We start from the raw sequence: 22278 nt of genomic DNA, 5'->3' as shown, positions 1-22278 counted from the left end.
ATCTCTCAGAAAAAAACACATCTAATATACCCATTGATTTAAAGATAATTATGGAACTATGGTTCTTGTGTCAACTCATAACTCATTTAGATACACATATGTCATGAAATCAGAGCTCAGAATGGCTGGTCCAGAGTCAAATTAGAAAGGTGTGTGTGTGTATATATATATATATATATATATATATATATATATAGTGTGTGTGTGTGTTTTCAGGCTTTGTGAAAAAGCCTCTATACACACACATACAAACTTTTCTTACTGCTGGGAACGGTAGTGACAAGCTTTTGATGTCATTACATAAAACATAATTTCCAAACTGAAGAGGCTATCCTGGTCAGTTATAAGCATGAAAACTCTTAGCTTTCTCAGACAAAGCTTCTTTAGTTAAGTCTTCATTATAGTTTTACCAAGTAACATCAATTTAAAAGTCTTTATGCTAAGACTACTACCATAAAATTTTGCACCGAGGTCCCAATTACAGATCTGGGTTCTGTGATTTATACCTTGCATGATTTTTCAACATGTATGTAGTATTTATTAGCACATTTAGGATAAATACTCTATAATCTAAAATCCTGTCATCTACAGAATAATATATGGATTCTCAAATTATCAGGCATGACCTGGATGTGTGGTGTTCTGACTAATGAGTATCTACGCCATACAATTTTCAAACAAGAATAATATAAATTATGTTCAATACAGTGTTTAGTGTTATTTCAGAAGGTATATTAAACATCTTAAATTACATCACTGTAGCATCAACTATTTTTCTTTCAGACTCAAAAGTATTTGTTAGTGAAGTTAACAGGTTTAGCAAATGTCTGTAGATCACTATTCACATCTTTACAAAATGATATATGCATTTTTCTCCTCATGCATAGAAGATACTAGCTGAGAATCTTTTGGAGCATGGATAAATGAGCTGCCTTCCCTCTCCATAATACAGAAAAAACACTAGGTTCTGTTAACAGAATTTAGTGGCTACATGCCTTCCATCCTGGGTCTTGCCTCTTTTGGGGCTGAGGCATAGATTTTATGCCAAGAACAATCCCACCTGTTATGCCAAGAACTGATAACCATCTGTCCTATAATACCAAAAGTAGTGACTTCTCACTTTCTGATAAAGATTACAAAGTTCTCCTACCTTCCTAAAATCAGAAGAAACTGAGGTTAAATATCTCCATACTAATTCAAGTTCTTCATAGAAATAGCTAACATTTACTGAGTACTTCCTATGCAAGATACAAGGTGCCTTACATATTTTATTTTCACATAAGAAATAAATTAAATAAATCAAATTTTTCAAAAGCTAACAACACAGAGGCAAATCTTTAAAGTGCAGAAAAAAACTATTTATTCACAAATTACACGATAAACAAAAACCCACTACTCAAAACCACATACCAAATGGTGAATGCTCACTTCTGTATATACTCAAGTATCTACCCTGTGAGAATATCCTTTATTAAACAAAATAAAATGTAACTAATATTTGTGTTTTTCAATTACTCTAAAACTAACCTAACCACAGCTAACCTTCTGATGTAACTTTGAGGGAAAATATAACACTCTGAAAAAAAAAAAGAGGTAAGCATTCCGCTAAAGGAAACATTTTTTAAATCATCTCAGAAAAATGTAGACCATTACTTACATGCTCCAACAGGTTAAGGTAAGATTCTTTAAAACAGCTTACTTTCATCTCTGACAAGGAAAAAATTAATTTTACAGCAAAAATAGCTTCCTGAGTGTCAGAAGTAACAGGACCCAGTAGTTCTATATAATTGTACTATAATATATGTAGTATAAAAATAACTCATATTAGCAATGACAGTATTGATTTGTGAATGCGATCGTGGCCTTTCAACGAAATATTTCTTTAAATATATTCTTCTCTACTCATGGGATTGTACTGTTAAGTCATGTTTCAGTTCCTATGTATGTCATGCCCAAGATATATACATTCACTGACACTCATAAACATCCCTAATTTTTTAGAAAGACATAATTTAGCTATTTAAAATTGTAATTTAATTGAGTAGTTCCAAAAAAGTTATCTAGAAGAAGAATTCCAAACCGTCAGCTGGAACGTTAAAAGCAAAAGGTAAGTTTTTTTCAGAGTTTTTAAGCTTTTAAAAATAAGGAGAAGAAAATACTACTTTTGACTGGGCCAGTGCAGCAGTACAATTTGATATGACACATCTATAAAAGCATTTTTCAAAAATGCACATCTTAAACATGACTCCCTTGTGGTAAGGAATACTCTATCTACTTCTACAACTAAAACAATAAAACCATCATTGTGACATTGATCAGTATTTCACATATCTAATACTGAAGAAGGCAACTACCATTGTTGTAATAATTTTGAAGTCAAAATATAAGCACAAATCAGAATGAAGAGAAAGTCCAGAAAATGTTTAGAATGTACACATTTGCATGCATTTTCAGCCAAACTTTCAAAGATGCCAAAAATAACCAAATGACAACTTTGAATCAAAATAAATGTCAAAAAATATTTGACCTTTGGGAGACTTCCTCTAATGCAACCAGAAAAACAGAAGAGTGAATAGTAACAGGAGTATTAGGAGGGAAAGAAATCACCAACTTCCTTTACCGTGAAACAAAAGCCAACGAGTCTACATTTTAATAACACTGGCCATCAAGTTATTCACTATTAGAGAATTCACTTTTCAAGTTGTGTCTTTAAAACGCATTCACTTACATTTTTGGATTATTTTTTTAAGTTTATTAGTCAAACCCCACTGTACTCACAATTCTAATCTTAAGAAGTTTAAATCGTAACTTATCAAAGCACAGCCCAAACACTATACAATGATTCTACCATTTAGTTTTTATATGCCTCATCTGCAAAACTCATTTTACAAACAGGAGTTTTATTCTGTCTCTCCACAGTAGATGTCCCTAGGCCTCAAACTTTAAGAGCAATCAAAAAGCCAGATTCAAAGGGTTCCTGCTACTTTATCGGGCTTTGATAAAAACAGAGCCATCTGGTGGTGTAGCACCATCTTCCTTCTCAGTGACCGTCTCTACAGTCCCAGAGGCCGAAACAATAACCATTGTCTTATTTGCTGAAACTGTCTTCTGTTTCTCCGCAATTGCTGCACAAACAGCAACAATCTCATCACTTTCAAAGTCATAGTCGGGGATTGACTTTGGTGAGAAATGTGTCATTTCCGCTGACGCGTCACACTTCTTAATCTTCTGTGCTACCTTCTGCTGCTCCTGGAGGGTTCTTGCCCAAGAAAGGTCTTCTTTCCATATTTCAGGGTTCATTGGATAGATGTGAAGGGCTACCTGAAAACTTCGAATTGCCTAAGGGAGATAAAAAAAAAAAATCAGAGTTTTTCCTTTGCTTTATTTTAAAAAATGAGTGGATTTAATAGAATCCATAATATCTCCATCTATATCTTTTTTTACTATATATGTATATATATGATATAATATATAATATATATTAATATGTATATATATATGTATGTATGTATGTAAGATATATACATATGTATATCTGTTTAAAAAACATATTAGAATGCAAGGATAGACATTTAGGCTGTACCCTTAATACTGCATGATGATTATGATGAAAAAAAAAGTTAAAGAAGTGTGAAAGAAAGTGACTGACACATCACTGCTGAGGAGTAAAAGTCCACTGAAGTACAATTAAGGATATGGTTTAAGACAGAGCAAATGCATTGTTCAGCTTCTGCAGACTAGCAAATATAAGAATCTAGGGATTTCTTGACTAAACCACGATCAGGAAGGTACCAAGAATGCCTACCTCTGAAGCCAAGAGCTTAGCTCCGCATAATGTTAACATGTATTGACTGTCACAAGAGACAAAGGATATTAAAGAATGATAAAAGGGTCAATTGGCCCAGAATATATAACAATTATAAATATGTATGCATCCCAACATCAGAACACCTAAATATATAAAGTAAACACTGACAGAAGTGAAGGGAGAAATAGCAAATAAAGTAATAGCAGGAGACTGCAATACCCAAATCCCAGTAATGAATACAGACAGCATCCGGAAGGAAGATCAATACGGGAACAGAGAGCCTGAACAACACTATAGATCAAAGGGACTGAACAGACATATACAAAACATTCCACCCAACAGCACCAGAATACGCACTGTTCTCAAGGACAAACAACATTTTCTAGGAAAGATCACATGATAAGTGGATAGCATCACATGTTAGGTCACAAAACAAGTCTTCTTAACAAATTTAAGGTGACTAAGATCATACCAACTATGTCATCTTTTCTTCTTTTTGAGAGAGTGAGTGAGTACAGGAGAGTGAGTGGGGGAGGGGCAGAGAGACAGAGGGAGAGAAACTTAAGCAGGCTTCACGCTCAGCTTGGAGCCTGACTCGGGGCTTGATCTTACGACCCTGAGATCGTGACCTGAGCTGAAATCAAGAGTCAGACGCTTAACCAACTGAGCCACCCAGGAGCCCCGTTTTCTGATGACAACAGAATAAAACTAGAAATCAACAGAAGAAAAACTGGGAAATTCACAAACAAGTAGAAACTACACAACACAATCTTGAACAACCAATGGGTCAAAGAAATCAAAAGGGAGTAACATCTTGAGACCAATGAGAATGAAAATATAACACATTAACATTTATGGGATAGAGCAAAAGTAGAACTAAAAGGGAATTTTATAGAGATAATTGCCTGCATTAAAAAAGAAGAAAGATGGGACACTTTGGTGGTTCAATTGGATAAGCGTCTGACTTCAGCTCAGGTCATGGTCTCAAGGTTCGTGGGTTTAGGCCCTATATCAGGCTCTGTGCTGAGAGTTCAGAGTCTGGAGCTTGCTTCAGATTCTGTGTCTCCCTCTTTCTCTGCCCCTCCCCTGCTTTCTCTTTCTCTCTCTCAAAAATAAATAAATAAAAACATTAAAAAAATTTAAAAAAAGATCTCGATTGGTAAGTTAAATTTACACTTCAATTAGAAAATGAAGAACAAACTAAGTCATAATCATTTTCCAACAGCCAACTTTTGTTTTGTTTTGTTTTTAATTTTTTTAACATTTATTTATTATTGAGGGACAGAGAGAGACAGAGCATGAGCAGGGGAGGGGCAGAGAGAGAGGGAGACACAGAATCTGAAGCAGGTTCCAGGCTCTGAGCTGTCAGCACAGAGCCCGACATGGGGCTCGAACTCACAGACCAGGAGACCTGAGCCAAAGTTGGACGCTTAACCGACTGAGCCACCCAGGCGTGTTTTGTTTTTTAGTTTCAAGTTATTTAAATTCCAGTTAGTTAACATAGAGTGTAATATTAGTTTCAGGTGAAGAACTTAGTGACTGATAACTTCCAATACTCAACTCTATGTAAAAACCTAAATAATTACTATTGGGGCTATCCCCAACTATGGACTTTTAACTTACTACCTGATCTATTTATGTAAGTATTTTCTTGTGTTTTTGTCCAAATATATACATATATAGGAAGAATGGTTAGATGTTACAGTTTTTAGCATGTTTTCAATATATTTCTCATAGTGACCCTTCCTCTATGACATTTTAAGTATAGTCATTTTTTTCTTACCATTCCAGTCTTTCAAAAGAATCTCTTAAGTTGACATAAAAATTACACTCCGATTTTTCCAAGTAGAGCTCTAAAAAATTACATTAACTAAGGGAAAAAAAAATAACACTTTTAATCCCTCTAAGAATTTCACAATTTTAATCGGCAGAACCATATCAACAGGAAAAAAAAATAAGAGTTGAACAACTGGTTCCCTTATTCAAAACAATTTAAAATATTAAGCAATTTTACTTTTACCGACTGGTTGAAAGTATCTCTACTGTGTCACCTGCAAGAGTTTCTTTCTCCATTGGGCAGTCTTTGCTAAACATTACATCCTAGAGATTTTTTTCCACATTACCATAGACACTTAACAAGCAAAAGTGATAATGCTTTGTAAGTTTTTAAATAAAGGAGAAATGCGGGGAAAGTATTGTGTAATAAGCTTCATTTGTTTTCCTGTTAACCTATAGAAAACAAAATACCATGAATTTCTTTTCTCCAACTCTGGTATGATTTAAGTCTTCAGGTTAAAAAAAAAAAAAAACAGGAAAATGGACTTCGGTTAAACTGGTTTCCATCAGTGTGAACCTCATTTTGGATTATCATATTTAAGTTACTTGAAACCAATTATTCTCTCATCAAAATTCCATATCTATGATTTCTGAGAATTTGACACTTTTTGGTAAATAGAAATAATATTTACAAGAGTACCAGAAAAACCTAAGTTATCTATAACTTACTAAAGCCATTGTTAGTAAAGTTAAATTCAGGTTTTACCAGTAATTTCCTTAGCCTTTAAAGAAACCATTTTTAATTTTTTATTTGTTGTTTTACTTCTACCTGTAAAAGGCAAATAAAGCCTTGAAACAATCTTAGTTAATGACAAACAAAATCTGCCAGTACTAGATTAGATTTGCAAACACTCTTTAGGAAGTCAGCTGCCAGGTATATGTAGCCCTGCCAAAACAAAAACAAAAACAGGATAATTGTCTTAACCACCTCTCATCTATTTAGCCTGTGCTTCCTACAAGTTATGGTCCAGACAAGTTGAGAAATGCATTACGTACCAATTAATAACAAAACAACACAATAAGTCTTCCACTTTCATAAGCTTCTATCCTGCCCCGTTTTCCCCTCACTAAGCCTGACAACTTTTCCGTCTAAATATTTATCATCATTACTCTCCCATACTCTACTTTCTTCCTTCCCTTACATAATCTATTAGGGGTTTTGTCTCCATGTGCTACTGGCATCACTTTATAAGTGGAGACCTTAATGTTGCAAAATGTTGCTTATATGTATTTCAGTAAGGTTTACCAAATGCCATTTTTAAAAAATTTTCATGATGTCTAATACCTGAAAAAATATTCTGACTCTAATATAATTGATGTTTAAAATGGAAAAGATGGGGGTGCCTGGGTGGCTCAGTTGGTTAGATGTCCGACTTCAGCCCAGGTCACGATCTCGCGGTCCGTGAGTTCGAGGCCCGCATCGGGCTCTGGGCTGATGGCTCAGAGCCTGGAGCCTGCTTTGGATTCTGTGTCTCCCTCTCTCTCTTCCCCTCCCCTGTTCATGCTCTGTCTCTCTCAGTCTCAAAAATAAATAAACGTTAAAAAATAAAAAATAAATAAAAAAATAAAATAAAATGGAAAAGATGTTCAGTAATAACTTTTATCTGTGTTTATGGATTAATACCTTTAACAGGTAATTTGCTATTTACTCTCTGCATAGACATGATAAATAGCTATTTACTTTTTGGTTCAGCTAATCAAAAACACAACAAAACAAAATTTCATCATTATAATAATCTGACTTCATTACCAGGACTATCTCTCCTAATCCAAGCTGAGCACGTCCCAAAGTTTGCCAAGACTCCCATGAATGTGGGTTTCTCTGCACGGCCATTTCAGCTGCATGTACTGCAGGGAACATTTCATGAAGAGACATTAGGACCTATAACCAAAAAGAAGAAATAAAACCTGTCAGCAGTTTTCATAAACTAGCAAACTACTAATGAATAACCATATGCAAACAAATCTTTTCATTAAAAAAAAAAATATTTTTAGTCTGGTAAATATAGTACTTCAGTGGTTTTGACCCACTCCTCTGCCCATCAGGGTCAGGAACAAATATTCTTCTTCCTATTCCTAAAATAACTATGAAAATGTAAAACATCTCCTTTTCAGTCACTGAACCCTGTTGTCCATCTGGTCAAAATAAGGTGGTCATACTCTAGCCATGGTGGCTCAGAGCTATTTGAACTCTTAATTCCACTTCTGATTGTTCTATTTACGATGTGGTTTTCAGGAGATCCCAGGTCTCATTGTTAAATGAGACAAATTTAAATTTGTTCAACCACCACCCTATAAACATCTTCCTGCTACAAAAATCATTTAAACATTCCACAGGCCTCCCCACAACTGGGTTCTCCAAACCATGCAAAGCAGAAAAATAGGGAGTTCTAGAACCTTCCACTTCAATCTATGGGAAAAGGCTAGATTTTATCTATCATTTTGGGGACCATTCACATTTCATAAGATTTGTAACACAACTGTCATTATCAGGTTCCAAGTTAAACAATCTATTTCATACAGTTCACCACAAATACTGCCTTTAATATATATCTAGTCAAGACTGAAAATTAAAGACTTAACCAAATGAAGGTCCTCACAGCACTTCATCCAGTGGGCATAATTTATTTGGGGTTTTCTTGGCTGATCTAAAATCAAAGTTGATAAAGAATGTGCCCTACGTTTGAAATCATTACCTGAAAGATACCTGTAAGGTGTGTAGATCAAGGCTGAAGCACGACTACTCCCTGCCAAAAATATGTTTGATGCTCTATTAGAGACTTTTTACATCTTTTGGATAACTTAATCCAGTTGCTCAGAGATTTTCTTTACAGACTTTCCCACAAAATATTAGAAATGTATTTTTAAAATTCAAATGTTATTTTTAAAAATAAATTGAGTCTATTCTGACCTTTTGCTAAGGACTAGGCCATTTTTAGAGACATATCATCCGGAGTCCAATCCACCCTCATTCTGAAGAAATGAAGTTATTGGTCAGTCCACTATAATTAATTTTCAAGGAAAACAAACACATTTCATTTATTTAAGAAATCACCAGTGACTTCCTAAAAGATAGCCATCTGTTCATATCTTACCATAGGCTGAAATAAGTTAACTTCATTGTGAAAAGAAATGAATTTCTAATGTTGTGCAAGAGGCAGAGCAATAAACATGGTGACATGTTTTCTATAAAGGAAATATTGAAAAACATTTAAAAAGACATATTTGAGAAAGAAAATGGAAAGAAATGCTATTTTGGTTCATTTCTATTCACCAAACAAATATAAACATAGTACAATTTCATAATGGAAGTGAAATTCTTCATAATCATTACCTGTGATTTCATCTCGTACAGGGTAGCATCATCTGGGGTTAACTGCAGTGCTTCGTCCCATTTTTGAATCGCCTCTCGATACCTGTGGTTGTGAAGTTACATTAGTATCTTATCTTCACTAAATCCTTGAGAGTACATGACCAGATGTTAAAATCAGGTACTAAGGAATAACTGTATATCAAGAAATAGCTCTATTCAAGAACTGATGACAATAATAACAATGGTACAAAAGCAAGAAAATTAAGAGATAAAGGAAAGGGTGGCAAAAGAAAAAAAGACAAACATAAATTAAATAAAAGGTATCTTAGAAATCTTTTTCCAATTTTATTTTCTGGGCTGAGAAATCACCACCAAAATTTCCCTCTTTTTCATCAACCTCAACGTGCAAATGTTGTCATGCATGTTAGATGTATTGCAAAGGACGTTAATGAGGAATTTATAATCCAGTTGTAATCCTGGGCTTGGCTGAGCAATCTAGGCACAGAACAATTTAAGAAGTTGTCTGGTAATTGCGTAAGGATTCTTCAGATTTAAGCTTCCTTGTCCGTAAATTCCAGGAACTCGGGGACTAGTAACGCACGGCAAGCTTATAACAAAAGGGGTCAAATGAATGATAAACAGTACAGAGATGGTGGTTTCCACCACCACCTTTTCACCGACATTCTCCTAGTCAGGTTTCTCCTGTGAGCTCCAAAGCTGTGTGGTCAACTCACATCTCCACAAAGATGTGCCACAGACACCTCAGGCTCCCTCTGCCCAAAGCTGGTCTTAGCACGCCACCTGCCAAATCTGTGGAAGCACCGCAGCACTTCCTTTTGTAAATAAAATGAAGGCACTACTGAGTCCTTCGTGTTATCCAAAGCAGTCATTCTCACGGCATCCTTCACAAGTGATTAACTCTTGTATCCTTGAATACTGTAGGAGGAGAAAGTTCTATTTACCAGAATATTTTCCATTATGAGCTGAAACTTTCTATCTTGTACCTTTCCCCCAGTGCTACTAATTCTGCTTTCTAGTACTAAACAGAAAATATATAATCCACTAGTTTTAATTCTTGGCTACATACAGAATGATCTAGGGAGATTCTGGAGGGGAAGAAATACACAACACGACACACACACACACACACACACACACACACACACACCACACACACACACACACACACACACACACCACAGCTGGCCCCTGCCTCAATCAACTAAAACAGATATTCTCAGAATAGGACCCAGGCATCTATATTTTTTAAACCAGGTAATGCTAATAAACACCAAGGTTGTGAACCATGGAAAATATCTTTCATAGCGTAGTAAGCCCTATCCATGTGCTGCCTTCTCTTGAATCACTCATTATTACCTGTTTTCCAGACCCTTATTTCCTCTGTATGTGTTCTTCTCCACAATTTCCTACTGGATGTGTGAAGGTCCAAACCAAACATAACAACCAAAATATGGGCTAATATGCACTGATTATTATTTAAACAGAGGGCGGTGAAATAAAGAAATAAAGGCAAAATTTGATAGAAAATACAAAGGTGAAGAACATAAAAAAGTACGTTCTGTTTTCACCTTGCTATAGAGTTCCTTTACTAGTAGTACAAACGGACAACGTCACATCCAGGGGTCTTACGCCAGCCTGACAAATGACAAATGGGCTACCGACACCTTAAAATAAGTTTGCCACTGGGGCACCTGGGTGGCGCAGTCGGTTAAACGTCCGACTTCAGCCAGGTCACGATCTCGCGGTCCGTGAGTTCGAGCCCCGCGTCGGGCTCTGGGCTGATGGCTCAGAGCCTGGAGCCTGTTTCCGATTCTGTGTCTCCCTCTCTCTCTGCCCCTCCCCCGTTCATGCTCTTTCTCTCTCTGTCCCAAAAATAAATAAACGTTGAAAAAAAAATAAGTTTGCCACAGAGCCAACTCCATGGCCAGCAGCAGGGGTGAGGGTGGACATGATGGGAGTGTGCTTTACAAAGCCTGCCTTAGCTGCCATGATAGGTTGTAGCAGTGGCTACTGCTATTTTGTAGTAGCCGGCTATATATAACTATAAGCTGAAGATTCATCCCACAGGGAACCTGGGTCGCTCAGTCAGGTAAGTGTTCAACTCCTGATACTGGCTCAGGTCACCACCTTGTGGTGGTGAGATTGAGCGCCACGTTGGGCTCTGTGCTGAACATGGAGCCTGCTTGGGATTCTCTCTCTTCCTCTCTGCCCCTCCCCCACTCAGCTTTCTTTCTCTCACTCAAAATAAATAAATAAACTTTAAAAAATTAAAACAGAAAAAGATTCACCCCACAAAAGCTGGTAGTCTTTGTTTCCAAGCAAACCAAATGTGAACATGCAGAGGGGCTATCACAACTACTGCCTGGACCATGGTTAGTATCTTCTTCAGGGGCTCTTGCTGAGCACTGAAGAAATACCTGTTTGAAAACTGTTGAACTCTGGGTGAAAGACTACTGGAAGTTTAGGAACAGTGTGGCCATTATTCACCTCATTTTTATGATCTGCTGCCCCAATGGTCTATGTTTCTCTCTGCCTCTGCCTGCATCGCAATATTGTGTCACAAATCAAACCTCTGAGAGCTCCGTTAATTGAGAATTATTTCTTTATTAAGGATTTTCCCAAATTCAAGCATGTATCTAGAGCCAGGGTCCCCAAAGTTGAAACAGGCAGTGTCACTGGCTGCTGTTTGTCAATGCTCTTCCTTCATCTCACTCTGAGATCCCTCTGGAGTGCCCATACGTCTCTGCTTTCCACATATTCGGACACTTCTGCACGGTGTCAGGCTATGCCTGTAAGCGTGGCCGGCACAGGTGTTAAATGGCTGCCACATGACTTTCCTATAAACTCTGTGCTCAGCAGGTGATGGACACGGGTTGGTTAAACAGCAGTGTCCCACTGCTGCCTCCTAGTTACCCTGAATGGGAATCCGAGACTCACAGATATTTTTAGATAATTCATACGTTAATGTTAGCTTAGAAACTGCCCACTGAACTTCAAAGTAAGGCATTTAATGTATCTTTTCAGGTACCATTAAAATTTCTTATTTATGAATTCTCCTCTTACTAAAACACCATCAACTATCAGAATTAATTAACTAGCTGCTTCTGTAGGGTTACCACCTATCAGATCACACTGCTTGGATTCATGTGCTAACCTCTCAAGGATGCCGTTCTTATAGTCCTTCCTTTCCCAGCCCCCCAGATAAAGTAGCCTCCTTTAAGCAAAACATACTTTTAAAAAAGAATGATGGCAGAGAAGAGATGCATGGGCCTCACCTGGTACTCAAGCTAGGAAAGGAGAAGATGAAAAGGGATCTACAAAGAAAAAATGAGAAAGTCTGAACTTCACTGGTGGACTCTTAAGGGGATAAAAACAACAGCTTGTGGATAAGAGAGAAAGGGAAGGAGGAGGAAGGCATGATCCCAGAGGACCTCTTCCTTCTTTGATCCGCACACGCACATCTAGTATGGTGGCCCGGGACTCCAAACCTATGCTGGCAACTAAACATGTGGTTGGTTCACAAAAAGCATTTGATTTTTTTTTTTTTTAACACAAAATGTTCTTAAATCTGGCCTTCCTTATATTCTATACCTGAGTAAATGACGACAGTTTTGACATAATTGTTTTGATAGAAAAAATTGCTTCCCAAACACACGAATAGAGAAGAACCAGAAAGGAAACTGCACACGCGTGTGCACACACACACACACGCGCACACACACACAGAAATTAAAGACACTCATAATTTCACCAAAAGATGACAACCATAGTTAACATTTTTATTGTATATTCTTCCAAGTGTTTAACATATATCATACATATGAAACATTATTTTGTCTTTAAATTATCAAATGCTTCTCTCTATAGCATAATGCTTAGTAACTGATTACTACTATTTCAATGCAAAATTAATTCAAATAAATCCTCTACTGTTAGACATTACACTTAAAAAGCTGCTAAGAGTAAATCTTAAATGTTCTTACCACAAAAAAAAAAAAAAAAGGAATTATATGAGATAACAGATGTGTCAACTAATCTTTTACTGTGGTAATTATTTTGCAATATATATGTTCATGAAATAATCACATTCTCCACTTGAAACTTATACATCAATTATATCTCAATAAAACTGGAAAAAATTACCCTTTGGCCATTACAATGATCTTTTGGAAGGAAGTGGGCCAGGAATAATTATTGAAGAAAATTGTATTTTGGAGATCAAATATAATACACATGTTATGTTTGATGTAAAACTGACTGGAAATGAGATCACCTTAGAAGGAAGGTTAGTCTAACTTAAGATAGCATTCTCATTGATTTCCTTTAATTAACAAAAAAGCCAATGAGGGAAGAAATAAACACTATATTTCCTTGTCTGTACTACTCCCCTTCCAATTTTCTATTGATACGACCCGCCAGCTTTACAGGAAACATAACTTCAGTTCCCAGTTGGTTTGGTTCTTTTTTTTTAATTTTTTTTTTTTCAACGTTTATTTATTTTTGGGACAGAGAGAGACAGAGCACGAACGGGGGAGGGGCAGAGAGAGAAGGAGACACAGAATCGGAAACAGGCTCCAAGCCATCAGCCCAGAGCCTGACGCGGGGCTCCAACTCCGGGACCGCGAGATCGTGACCTGGCTGAAGTCGGACGCCCAACCGACTGCGCCAAAAACTAGCCATCTTTATGCTAATCAAAAATTCAAATGGCACTAATACTCTTTGATAAGATTATGTACACCTAAAATACAAATCATATTTAAGCTGTTCAATCCTCAAAAACTAGCTTACCTGTTTAACAACTAGAATGATACTTTTAAAATATTTACTTTAGGTCTTACAGAAAAGGGGGAAAATCCTTACAATGAAACACAAATAAGCAGCCCTCTCTGTCCTCCTCAATCTAGCCTTCAAAACGCATGCACATAAACGGATACACTTAGAAGCTCCACTTCAAATGAACAATGACTTTCAATTTGCACTGTGTAAACAATAAAAGAACATGTACATGAACACTATTCTCAAAACCTCTGTGAGGGACAAAGACAACTTTTTTCTCTCAAAAACTTACAAATAAAAATTACAAACCTCTAAACAAAGGCCAGTAAGGAAATGTTCTTTACAGTGGGAAAAATCAGCTCATGTGCACATGCCCCCTTAAAACCCATCTGTTACTTACTTGGTTAACAATATACTCCAAGAAAAAAGGGGAGGGCTTGGGAGGGGGGAAAATGCCTTTTTAAATGCACATCCTGTTTGACCCAGCAATTCCATTTCTATAAATCTTTCTTTCGAGCTGACCTGGATGTATGCACACTTCTATCTCTGAAAGGCCAGTCACTATATCATTCATAAAAATTAAAGATGAAAACATCCTTCTCAAAAAAGAGATGGCAAGATACATTTTAATACATCATGCAATGAAATACAAATACCCCATCATATCCAAATCTTTCTGGTTTGGTTTCTGGTTTTAGATAGAGTCTAGTTTTAGAGTCTGGTTTTAGAGTCTGGATGGTTAAGGGATAGTATATGGTCTTTTTTTTTCTTAAAGCCAGTTCTATACAAAATAATCTCTAAGATATAAGTAAAAAAGGCAAGGGAGAGAATGGTGTATATATTTAGAATATCAACATTTATGATGTTTTAAAAGATAAATACATACACATGCTTATAAATCTAAAGATTATCTTTGGCAAGATATCAAAGAACTGGTAACTGGTTTCCTGTGGGAAAGTGAATTAAGAGACCAGAGGACAGGAGTAAGGGCAAGATTTAGTCTTCATTGTATAGCCTTTGTTGCTATTGCATTTGCTTTTTTTTTAAATCATGTACATATGTTACTGTCTTTTTCTTTTCATTAAAAATTATACAAATACATTAAACAAACCATGGATTGGTTAAGTTCATACAGAGAGAGAGTAAATGAGAAAGAGAAAAGATACCAGGGCTCAAGTTTTCAAAATTCAGAGGTCAAGCAGAGAAGGAAGGGCTAGCAAAGATGACTGAGAAGTTGAGAAAGAAAGGAAGAAATTCAGGAGTGTGTGTGATTTCAAAGAAACCAAAGAGAAGCCTGTCACAGAGAGAGTGCTGGGTTGTACCTAAGAGAGATGCAGCAACATGTCAATCATTGGTGACACTGACCAAACAGCATTCCTGGAAGGGCAGGAGTGGACACCAGACCGCTGAGCAAAGTGGGAGTAAGAAGTAGGAACAACAAATGCTGGCAACTCATTGGGGAAGTCTGTGAATACCAAAAAGGGAAATGAAAAGATAACTAACTAGGAATATAAAATCCAGAGAAGGTTGACATAGATCTCTAACACATGTCCAGACTGGACTTATCATCATCTCCCACTCCAGACTTACTCTATGCTTGCAACTATGGCTTAGAGAACAGCACCACCGAGTCACTGAGACAGAATCCCGGAGTTAGCCTTGACTACTCTTGCCCTGCCCTAGGTTACATGAGTCGTCAATTCTCTAATTCATCCTTTAACTCACTGTCACTGCTCCTATTTAGTGTAAGTCCTCAGCCTTCCTTGCTGGGATTATCAAAAATTCAAGTAATGATTTTTAAAAATTTTTTCAATGTTTATTTATTTGTGAGACAGAGCAAGAGCAAGGGAAGGACAGAGAGAGGGAGACACAGAATCCAAAGTAGGCCCAAACTCACAAGCTGTGAGATCATGACCTGAGCCCAAGTCAGTCGGACGCTTAACTGACTGAGCCACCCAGGCGCCCCAAGTAATGACTTTCGTCGGCCTCCTTTCGGCTGGAACACTGTTCGGCCTGTTCTTCAGCTAATTCCAATGTGTCTTTCCTGACTCTTGCCCTGATGCCCTCTCCTCCCAAAAATCATCTCAAATACTCTTTAATGCTTCTATTTCCCCATTTAGTTAAATGCCCTTCTTTTAGATCATCCAAAGAACTCTCTAAATAGTCCTCTTTACTACATATCGAAACAGTTTCTGTGTATCACCCACAAAAGGTGTTTATTTAATATTTTCTTTGTGGCATCCACGCTTAACAAAATCACCAAATACATTTTCAGTGAGTAAAAAAAAAAATATATATATATATATATAAAATTAATATGCTAGACTAATTTGGGTGAGGAGAGTAGAATATAAAATAACAAATGTCAAATGATGTTGAATATAATTTTATCTTTGCCAAATCAGAAAGACTTTTAAAAAATTTTTTTAGAAAGACTTCCAGACTTTACACAGCTTTAAATTTTAATTTAAAATTTAAGGGGCGCCTGGGTGGCGCAGTCGGTTGAGCGTCCGACTTCAGCCAGGTCACGATCTCGCGGTCCGTGAGTTCGAGCCCCACGTCGGGCTCTGGGCTGATGGCTGAGCCTGGAGCCTGTTTCCGATTCTGTGTCTCCCTCTCTCTCTGCCCCTCCCCCATTCATGCTCTGTCTCTCTCTGTCCCAAAAATAAACAAACGTTGAAAAAAAATTTAAAAAAAAAAATAAAATTTAATTCCATTAGATTTTTGATAAAAAGAAAAGCTGCATACATTAAAATGTAATGTAACTCATTAGCTGTCTTCCAGATATAGTTGATTCTCATTCTTGTAGTTATGTTCTATAAAGCTGCTGTAAAGACTGAATTAGTGAATACTGAATCATGGCTCATAGGGGAATACAGGGTTAAGTTTCTGCAAGCCTCTGGTCATATTTGTATCAACTGACTAATATATAGCCTTGTTTTATGTGCTCCTGTTTAAAGACATCTTATTTAATAAATATTGCTGATTCATTAACATTGATCTCACAGCCCACAGCACTGTAACTCATGCCTGGACGAAGCTTACTGGACAAAGCTTAATGAATGAACACATGTAGTTTCTCTGTAAGGCACATCACAGCCTTCTTGTCTTTAGGAACACTAGACAGCACTTCTGAACTATACTTCGGAGGCGTTTTAAACAGCAAAATCACCAACAAAGGGCACAAAAATGTGGAAAATATAACACTAGACAGACCCCAAAAAGGGACACTTGTTTATACAGTGTGAGAGCTGAAACAAGAAGGCAGAGCACCTGCCGTGTTGGACTCAGCTGGGAATACACACAGGAGGCACTCAGATTCTTCTCAGCTCTGCCGATGTCCACTAACAACTGTGAAAGCACCGTGAGCACTGATTTGGGGGTTACCAATATATTTGTGAGTGGGTAAACTCATAAATGAGGAAGCCATGAATGAGGTTTCACTGTATTTAAGAAGAAATGTTATAGCATTTTTTCTATGTCAAATAAAATATAGCTACAAAGGAGTATCACTTTCACTAATATCATGACAGATTTCTAATTGATTTCTATCAATTTTACATCCTTATGTGGAAACATCAAAATAAATTTAAAAGCTATTTCCATACAGCTACATTTTTATCAAATCCCTAGTGAATATTAAGATTCCTCATTATTATAGATTATCATTAAATAATTTTATTTCCTCCTTAAAACCTATGTCATCAAGAACTTTAAAGTTTTCACCTTATTTTATATTGTGTTTCTAATAATATTTACAGTAATTGTGCCCCATGGGCACCTGGGTGAGTCAGTCCAGTTAAGCATGACTTTGGCTCAGGTCATGATCTCATGGTTTGTGAGTTCAAGGCTCCCATGGGGGGTGGGGGGGGCGGACCGAACAGACCCACTTTGGATACTCTGTCTCCCATTCTCTCTGGCCCTCCCCCACTCATCTCCCCCTCAAAAATAAATAAACATTTAAAAAATAATAATAATTGTACCCCAAAATGATAGAAATAACTTCTCTGGCTGAATTTATATTTTCATATTGGAAGTGGTTTTCTTTTGTTCAGGATATATTTGAAATTAAAAGTTTAGTTTGCTTCCTTGATTTTATAAACACTTTCATATAGACGTTATAATGATACAGAAAGTAGTTTTAGACAGGTTTAATTTGAGTGAAAGTTGTGTGATTTCCAATGTAGGTAAATCAGGTTCCAACTTTTAGACAATGATAAATTTTCTGAATTAAACAAAAAAAATTCCTCAAGTTATTTTGAGGTTTTTCTGTCTAGAATTTGGAGTAGCATTCTGAAGAAAGCAAGGACAAAATAATGTGTAGCTAATACAACGAACATTCTAATAAGGAACCTAATTTCCATAGCTCAGAAAGAAAGAAAAAAGAATCTGCAAGAGGCAATAAAAGAGAAAAAACATAATTATTGCATATCTTCTCAAGACATACATATTTAGTGAAAGGAGGGCTGGATTGGAAAGAAGTGCTGAGATAATGCTCAGAGTAGAGTTCCTGGGTGGTTTTATTAGGCAAGGGAAAGATATAAATATACTTTAAATTCCAAACTGCTCCGAGTTTTAGTCACTATCACTTATTAAAATTACGTGGACTCAGGATTAGGCTGAATCATAAAGCCCACTTTCAGTAATAATTTAAACTATTTACTTACATAAAAGAACAAACACATCTTAAAAGTTTTTAATTTTTTATTATAGACAAGAACAAACAATTCAGAGCAGATCAACTGCCTCTGGAAACAGTAGGAAGGAGCTCTGAAATTACATAAAGATGTATGCACACTGAATAAAGGTCATTTTCCAAAGCAAATTAAAACAATGATGTCAACTTCTACGTGGTACAGGATGTTCCCTAGTTGTTCCTGTATTGAAAGCAATTGCCCTGGTCTACTCGTTGCCATACTAGACAATGAGTTTTCTGAAACAAGTAAAAAGTCACAATTTTAACCTCCCAATTTCTACTTCAGATATAGAGATCATTTAAAATTATTCTCTCTGTCCCAAAAATAAATAAACGTTGAAAAAAAATTTTAAATTATTTTATCACCTAGGGGTGCCTGGGTGGCTCAGTCCATTAAACATCTGGCTCTCAAATTTGGCTCAAGTCAGGATCTTGCAGTTCGTGAGATGGGAGCCCCAGGTCAGGCTCTGCACTGTTGGTGTGGAGCCTGCTTGCGATTCTCTCTCTCTTCCTCTCACTCTGCCCCTCCCTCTCCCTCTCTCTCTCTCTCTCTCCCTCTCTCCCTCTCAAAACAATTAAATAAATTTAAAAAATAAAATAAAATTATTTACCCCCAGATTATTCACTCATTGAGCATACACACAAATGTCATAAAGTAATATTCACTAGAGGGGCACTTGGGTGGCTCAGTCAGTTAAACATCTGACTTCAGCTCAGGTCATGATCTCACAGTTTGAGAGTTCGAGCCCCACATCAGGCTCTGCGCTGACAGCTCAGAACCTGGAGCCTGCTTCGGATTCTGTGTGTGTGTGTGTGTGTGTGTGTGTGTGTGTGTCTCTGTCCCTCCCCCTCTTGTGCTCTCTCTCTCTCTCTCTCTCTCTCTCTCTAAAAAAAGTAAATAAATAAACAAATAAATTTCACTAGAAATTAATTCCAGTATCATGGAATAATTTGATCAAATTAAAACACGTAAATAAATGGGAAGGACTACAATAAGTGCCTTATTTTAATGATAAATATATGATAAAATCACGAAGTCTGCAAAAGGCAAAACAATAAATAGGACTCCCTTCCCCTAGCTAAACCAAATCACCCTGCCTTCCTGCGTCCTCAGACAGGCTCACTGTGACCCCCTGTTTACATTTACTTCTGTGTTTGTTTAAAAGCTCTATGCAGGGGTGCTTGGGTGGCTCAGTCGGTTAAGCATCCGACTTCGGCTCAGGTCACGATCTCACGGTTCGTGGGTTCGAGCCCCGCATCAGGCTCTGTGCTGACAGCTCAGAGCCTGGAGCCTGTTTCAGATTCTGTGTCTCCTTCTCTCTCTGCCCCTCCCCCACTCATGCTCTGTCTTCCTCTGTCTCAAAAATAAATAAACATTAAAAAAAATTAAAAAAAAAAATAAAAGCTCTATGCAGACCAAGGTAAATGCAGCTAACACAATAGGACCTAACATATATCAATAATTTCTAAAGGAATAAGGCAGACACAAGTGGTCTACAGTCTTTGTGGGGTAAAGGAGGACAATATGGCCTGAACCAGAAAATAGTTGCCACTGCCTAAGCCAAAGTTAAAAAATTTTTTTTTCAACGTTATTTATTTTTGGGACAGAGAGAGAGCATGAACGGGGGAGGGGCTGAGAGAGAGGGAGACACAGAATCGGAAACAGGCTCCAGGCTCTGAGCCATCAGCCCAGAGCCCGACGCGGGGCTCGAACTCACGGACCGTGAAATCGTGACCTGGCTGAAGTCGGACGCTTAACCGACTGCGCCACGCAGGCGCCCCACCAAAGTTTTAAATACCACAGCTAAAGACGTAGTCTTAAGACTCCTAGTGTATTTCAGTATATTTGGATAACCTAGCAATAAAAATAAAGAATGCTTTTGTCCTCAAAAAGATACACTATCTGAAAAAAGAGAATCCTAATCATTACTCCAGACTTTCTAGTCCATAAGATAAAAATCCTAAATAAAGAATTAATAAATTAAATCCAGCAACTTATTAAAAAGTATGAAGTCCACATGACCATGTAGAAAATACCTCAGAGAAGCATTAGAGAAACTTTCATATGTAACTGATAATGGAGGGAAAAAGGTATATGACACTCAACAATACTTAATACCCATTTTGACTATTTATAACTATGTCACCTAAAGAGAAAGTGTACTTCTTTATGGGTGATTTCAAGCCTAATCTCTAAATATTTCCAAATGTTATTACAGACACAACATGAAAAACTTTGGAAATTTGCTATGTTCTTCTGTCTCTGAAAAATTGATTCACTCCTTCATAATAATCCTCTTACTCATAATATTCTAAGAAATGTAGTAGTAGCAAATTCTGTAGGACTTGATACTAGTGAATATATTTCTTCCAGTATTAGCTTATCAGTCCAATCTGTTTTCTATGACGCCCCATCCCCACCTTTGCTCCCTGCTGGCTGCACATTCGCCCATTCCCTACCCACGTATCATGTTCCTGTTCATGTGGGCTGAGCAGTACACAAACATAAGCACATCTAGGATTTCATTCCTCCTCCTCTTCACTTATTCAAAGGCTCTCTCTCTCCAAGACCAAATTAAAATTCTGTTTATCATGAAGACCATGAGTACCACTTACATGATCACAGAGTAACACTTCTATTCCCATAGTATTTGTTTTACAAAGTACTTTCTGTACAATCACTTAACAAACAACTATTCTCACGAAAAGTTCATTCACTTCGTGCTCATACGATTGGCATTGCTTGTTCTCATTTTACTGATGAGGAAACAAAGGTAGAGAGCAGCTACAGGACAAATGGTATTAACCCTGGAAAAGCCATGATCTGAAGCTAGTTCAATTACAAGACTAATACTTTTCCAACTACCCCATTGTCTTCCATTGAATTTTTCTAATTCTTCCATGCATTTTTATCTTCTCTTCACTAATGAGTTCAGGGACCAAAAGGTAGATTCACTTGTATCTACAACACCCAGAACATGGCCAGGCACACAGAAGGTGCTAATATCCCAGATTCTATCTACCTCATTTGTCTTACCTTCTCCAAAAGAAGTCTTGAAAGACAGCAAAGAAAAGCATGAAAGACATGAAAAGAGGAGACAAGAGCTAGTATGATGAAAATACCTCAGAAAAAAAAATGGAAAGAAATACAAACAAATTTTACCTTACAACAAAAGCAGGAAATACTTTAATTCTTACTTTGTTCCATGTTACCACTCCAGATACAGAAATCACAAGAAATCCCAAGACAAGGGAAATGGGAATATGGGTGGAAAGAACCAAGAGATTAAAATTCTAGGTAGAGGGGCACCTGGGTGGCTCAGTCGATTAAGTGTCCAACTTTGGCTCAAGTCATGATCTTGCAGTTCATGAGCTCAAGCCCCACATCAGGCTCTGTGTTGACAGATCAGAGCCTAGAGCCTGCTTCATATTCTGTTACCCTCTCTCTCTGCCCCTCCTCTGCTCACGCTGTCTCTCTCTCTCTCAAAAATAAATAAACATTAGGTTTTTGTTTTTAATTCTAGGTAGAGGACTTTAAAGCCCCGGGCTGTGTGAGGTTTCAGGAGTCTTTGTGGCTTTTGAGGAAGCAGCTGGTCCAGAGACCAAGGTCAGCACAGCAAAGGTCCATGAGTATTTTAGGTTTTGTGGACCATATAGTCTCCTTCACAGCTGCTCAATTCTGCTGTAGCACAAAAATCAGCCACAGAACGTCATCATACACATCATCATCTTACACAAATGTGCATGTCTGCATCCAATAAAACTTTATAAAAACAGGCTGTGGTTTGCCAACCCCTGCACTACTTGGTCCAACCACTGTTTCTGTCA

The 22278-nt window shown here is 37.2% G+C and overlaps 1 protein-coding gene across 3 annotated transcripts in view; it reads right to left on the bottom strand.

The window, feature by feature from the left end:
- Positions 1 to 1336: 1336 nt before the first annotated feature.
- TTC33 (tetratricopeptide repeat domain 33) overlaps positions 1337 to 22278 on the bottom strand; it is a 40978-nt gene continuing 20036 nt past the window's right edge. For all 3 annotated transcript variants that reach the window (XM_043599415.1, XM_043599406.1, XM_043599398.1), the window contains 3 exons: positions 8979 to 9060; positions 7395 to 7526; positions 1337 to 3339 (listed from right to left, as the gene is read on the bottom strand). In XM_043599415.1, the coding sequence (XP_043455350.1) occupies positions 2986 to 3339; positions 7395 to 7526; positions 8979 to 9060 (568 nt within the window). In that variant the 3' untranslated portion in view covers positions 1337 to 2985. The remainder of the gene's footprint in view (positions 3340 to 7394; positions 7527 to 8978; positions 9061 to 22278) is intronic.

Source organism: Prionailurus bengalensis, chromosome A1 (genome assembly GCF_016509475.1).
Source record: "Prionailurus bengalensis isolate Pbe53 chromosome A1, Fcat_Pben_1.1_paternal_pri, whole genome shotgun sequence".
In the NCBI taxonomy this organism is placed as follows: Eukaryota; Metazoa; Chordata; class Mammalia; order Carnivora; family Felidae; genus Prionailurus; species Prionailurus bengalensis.
Note: the sequence above shows the minus strand (reverse complement) of the source record. Positions and strands in the feature narration are given on the sequence as shown.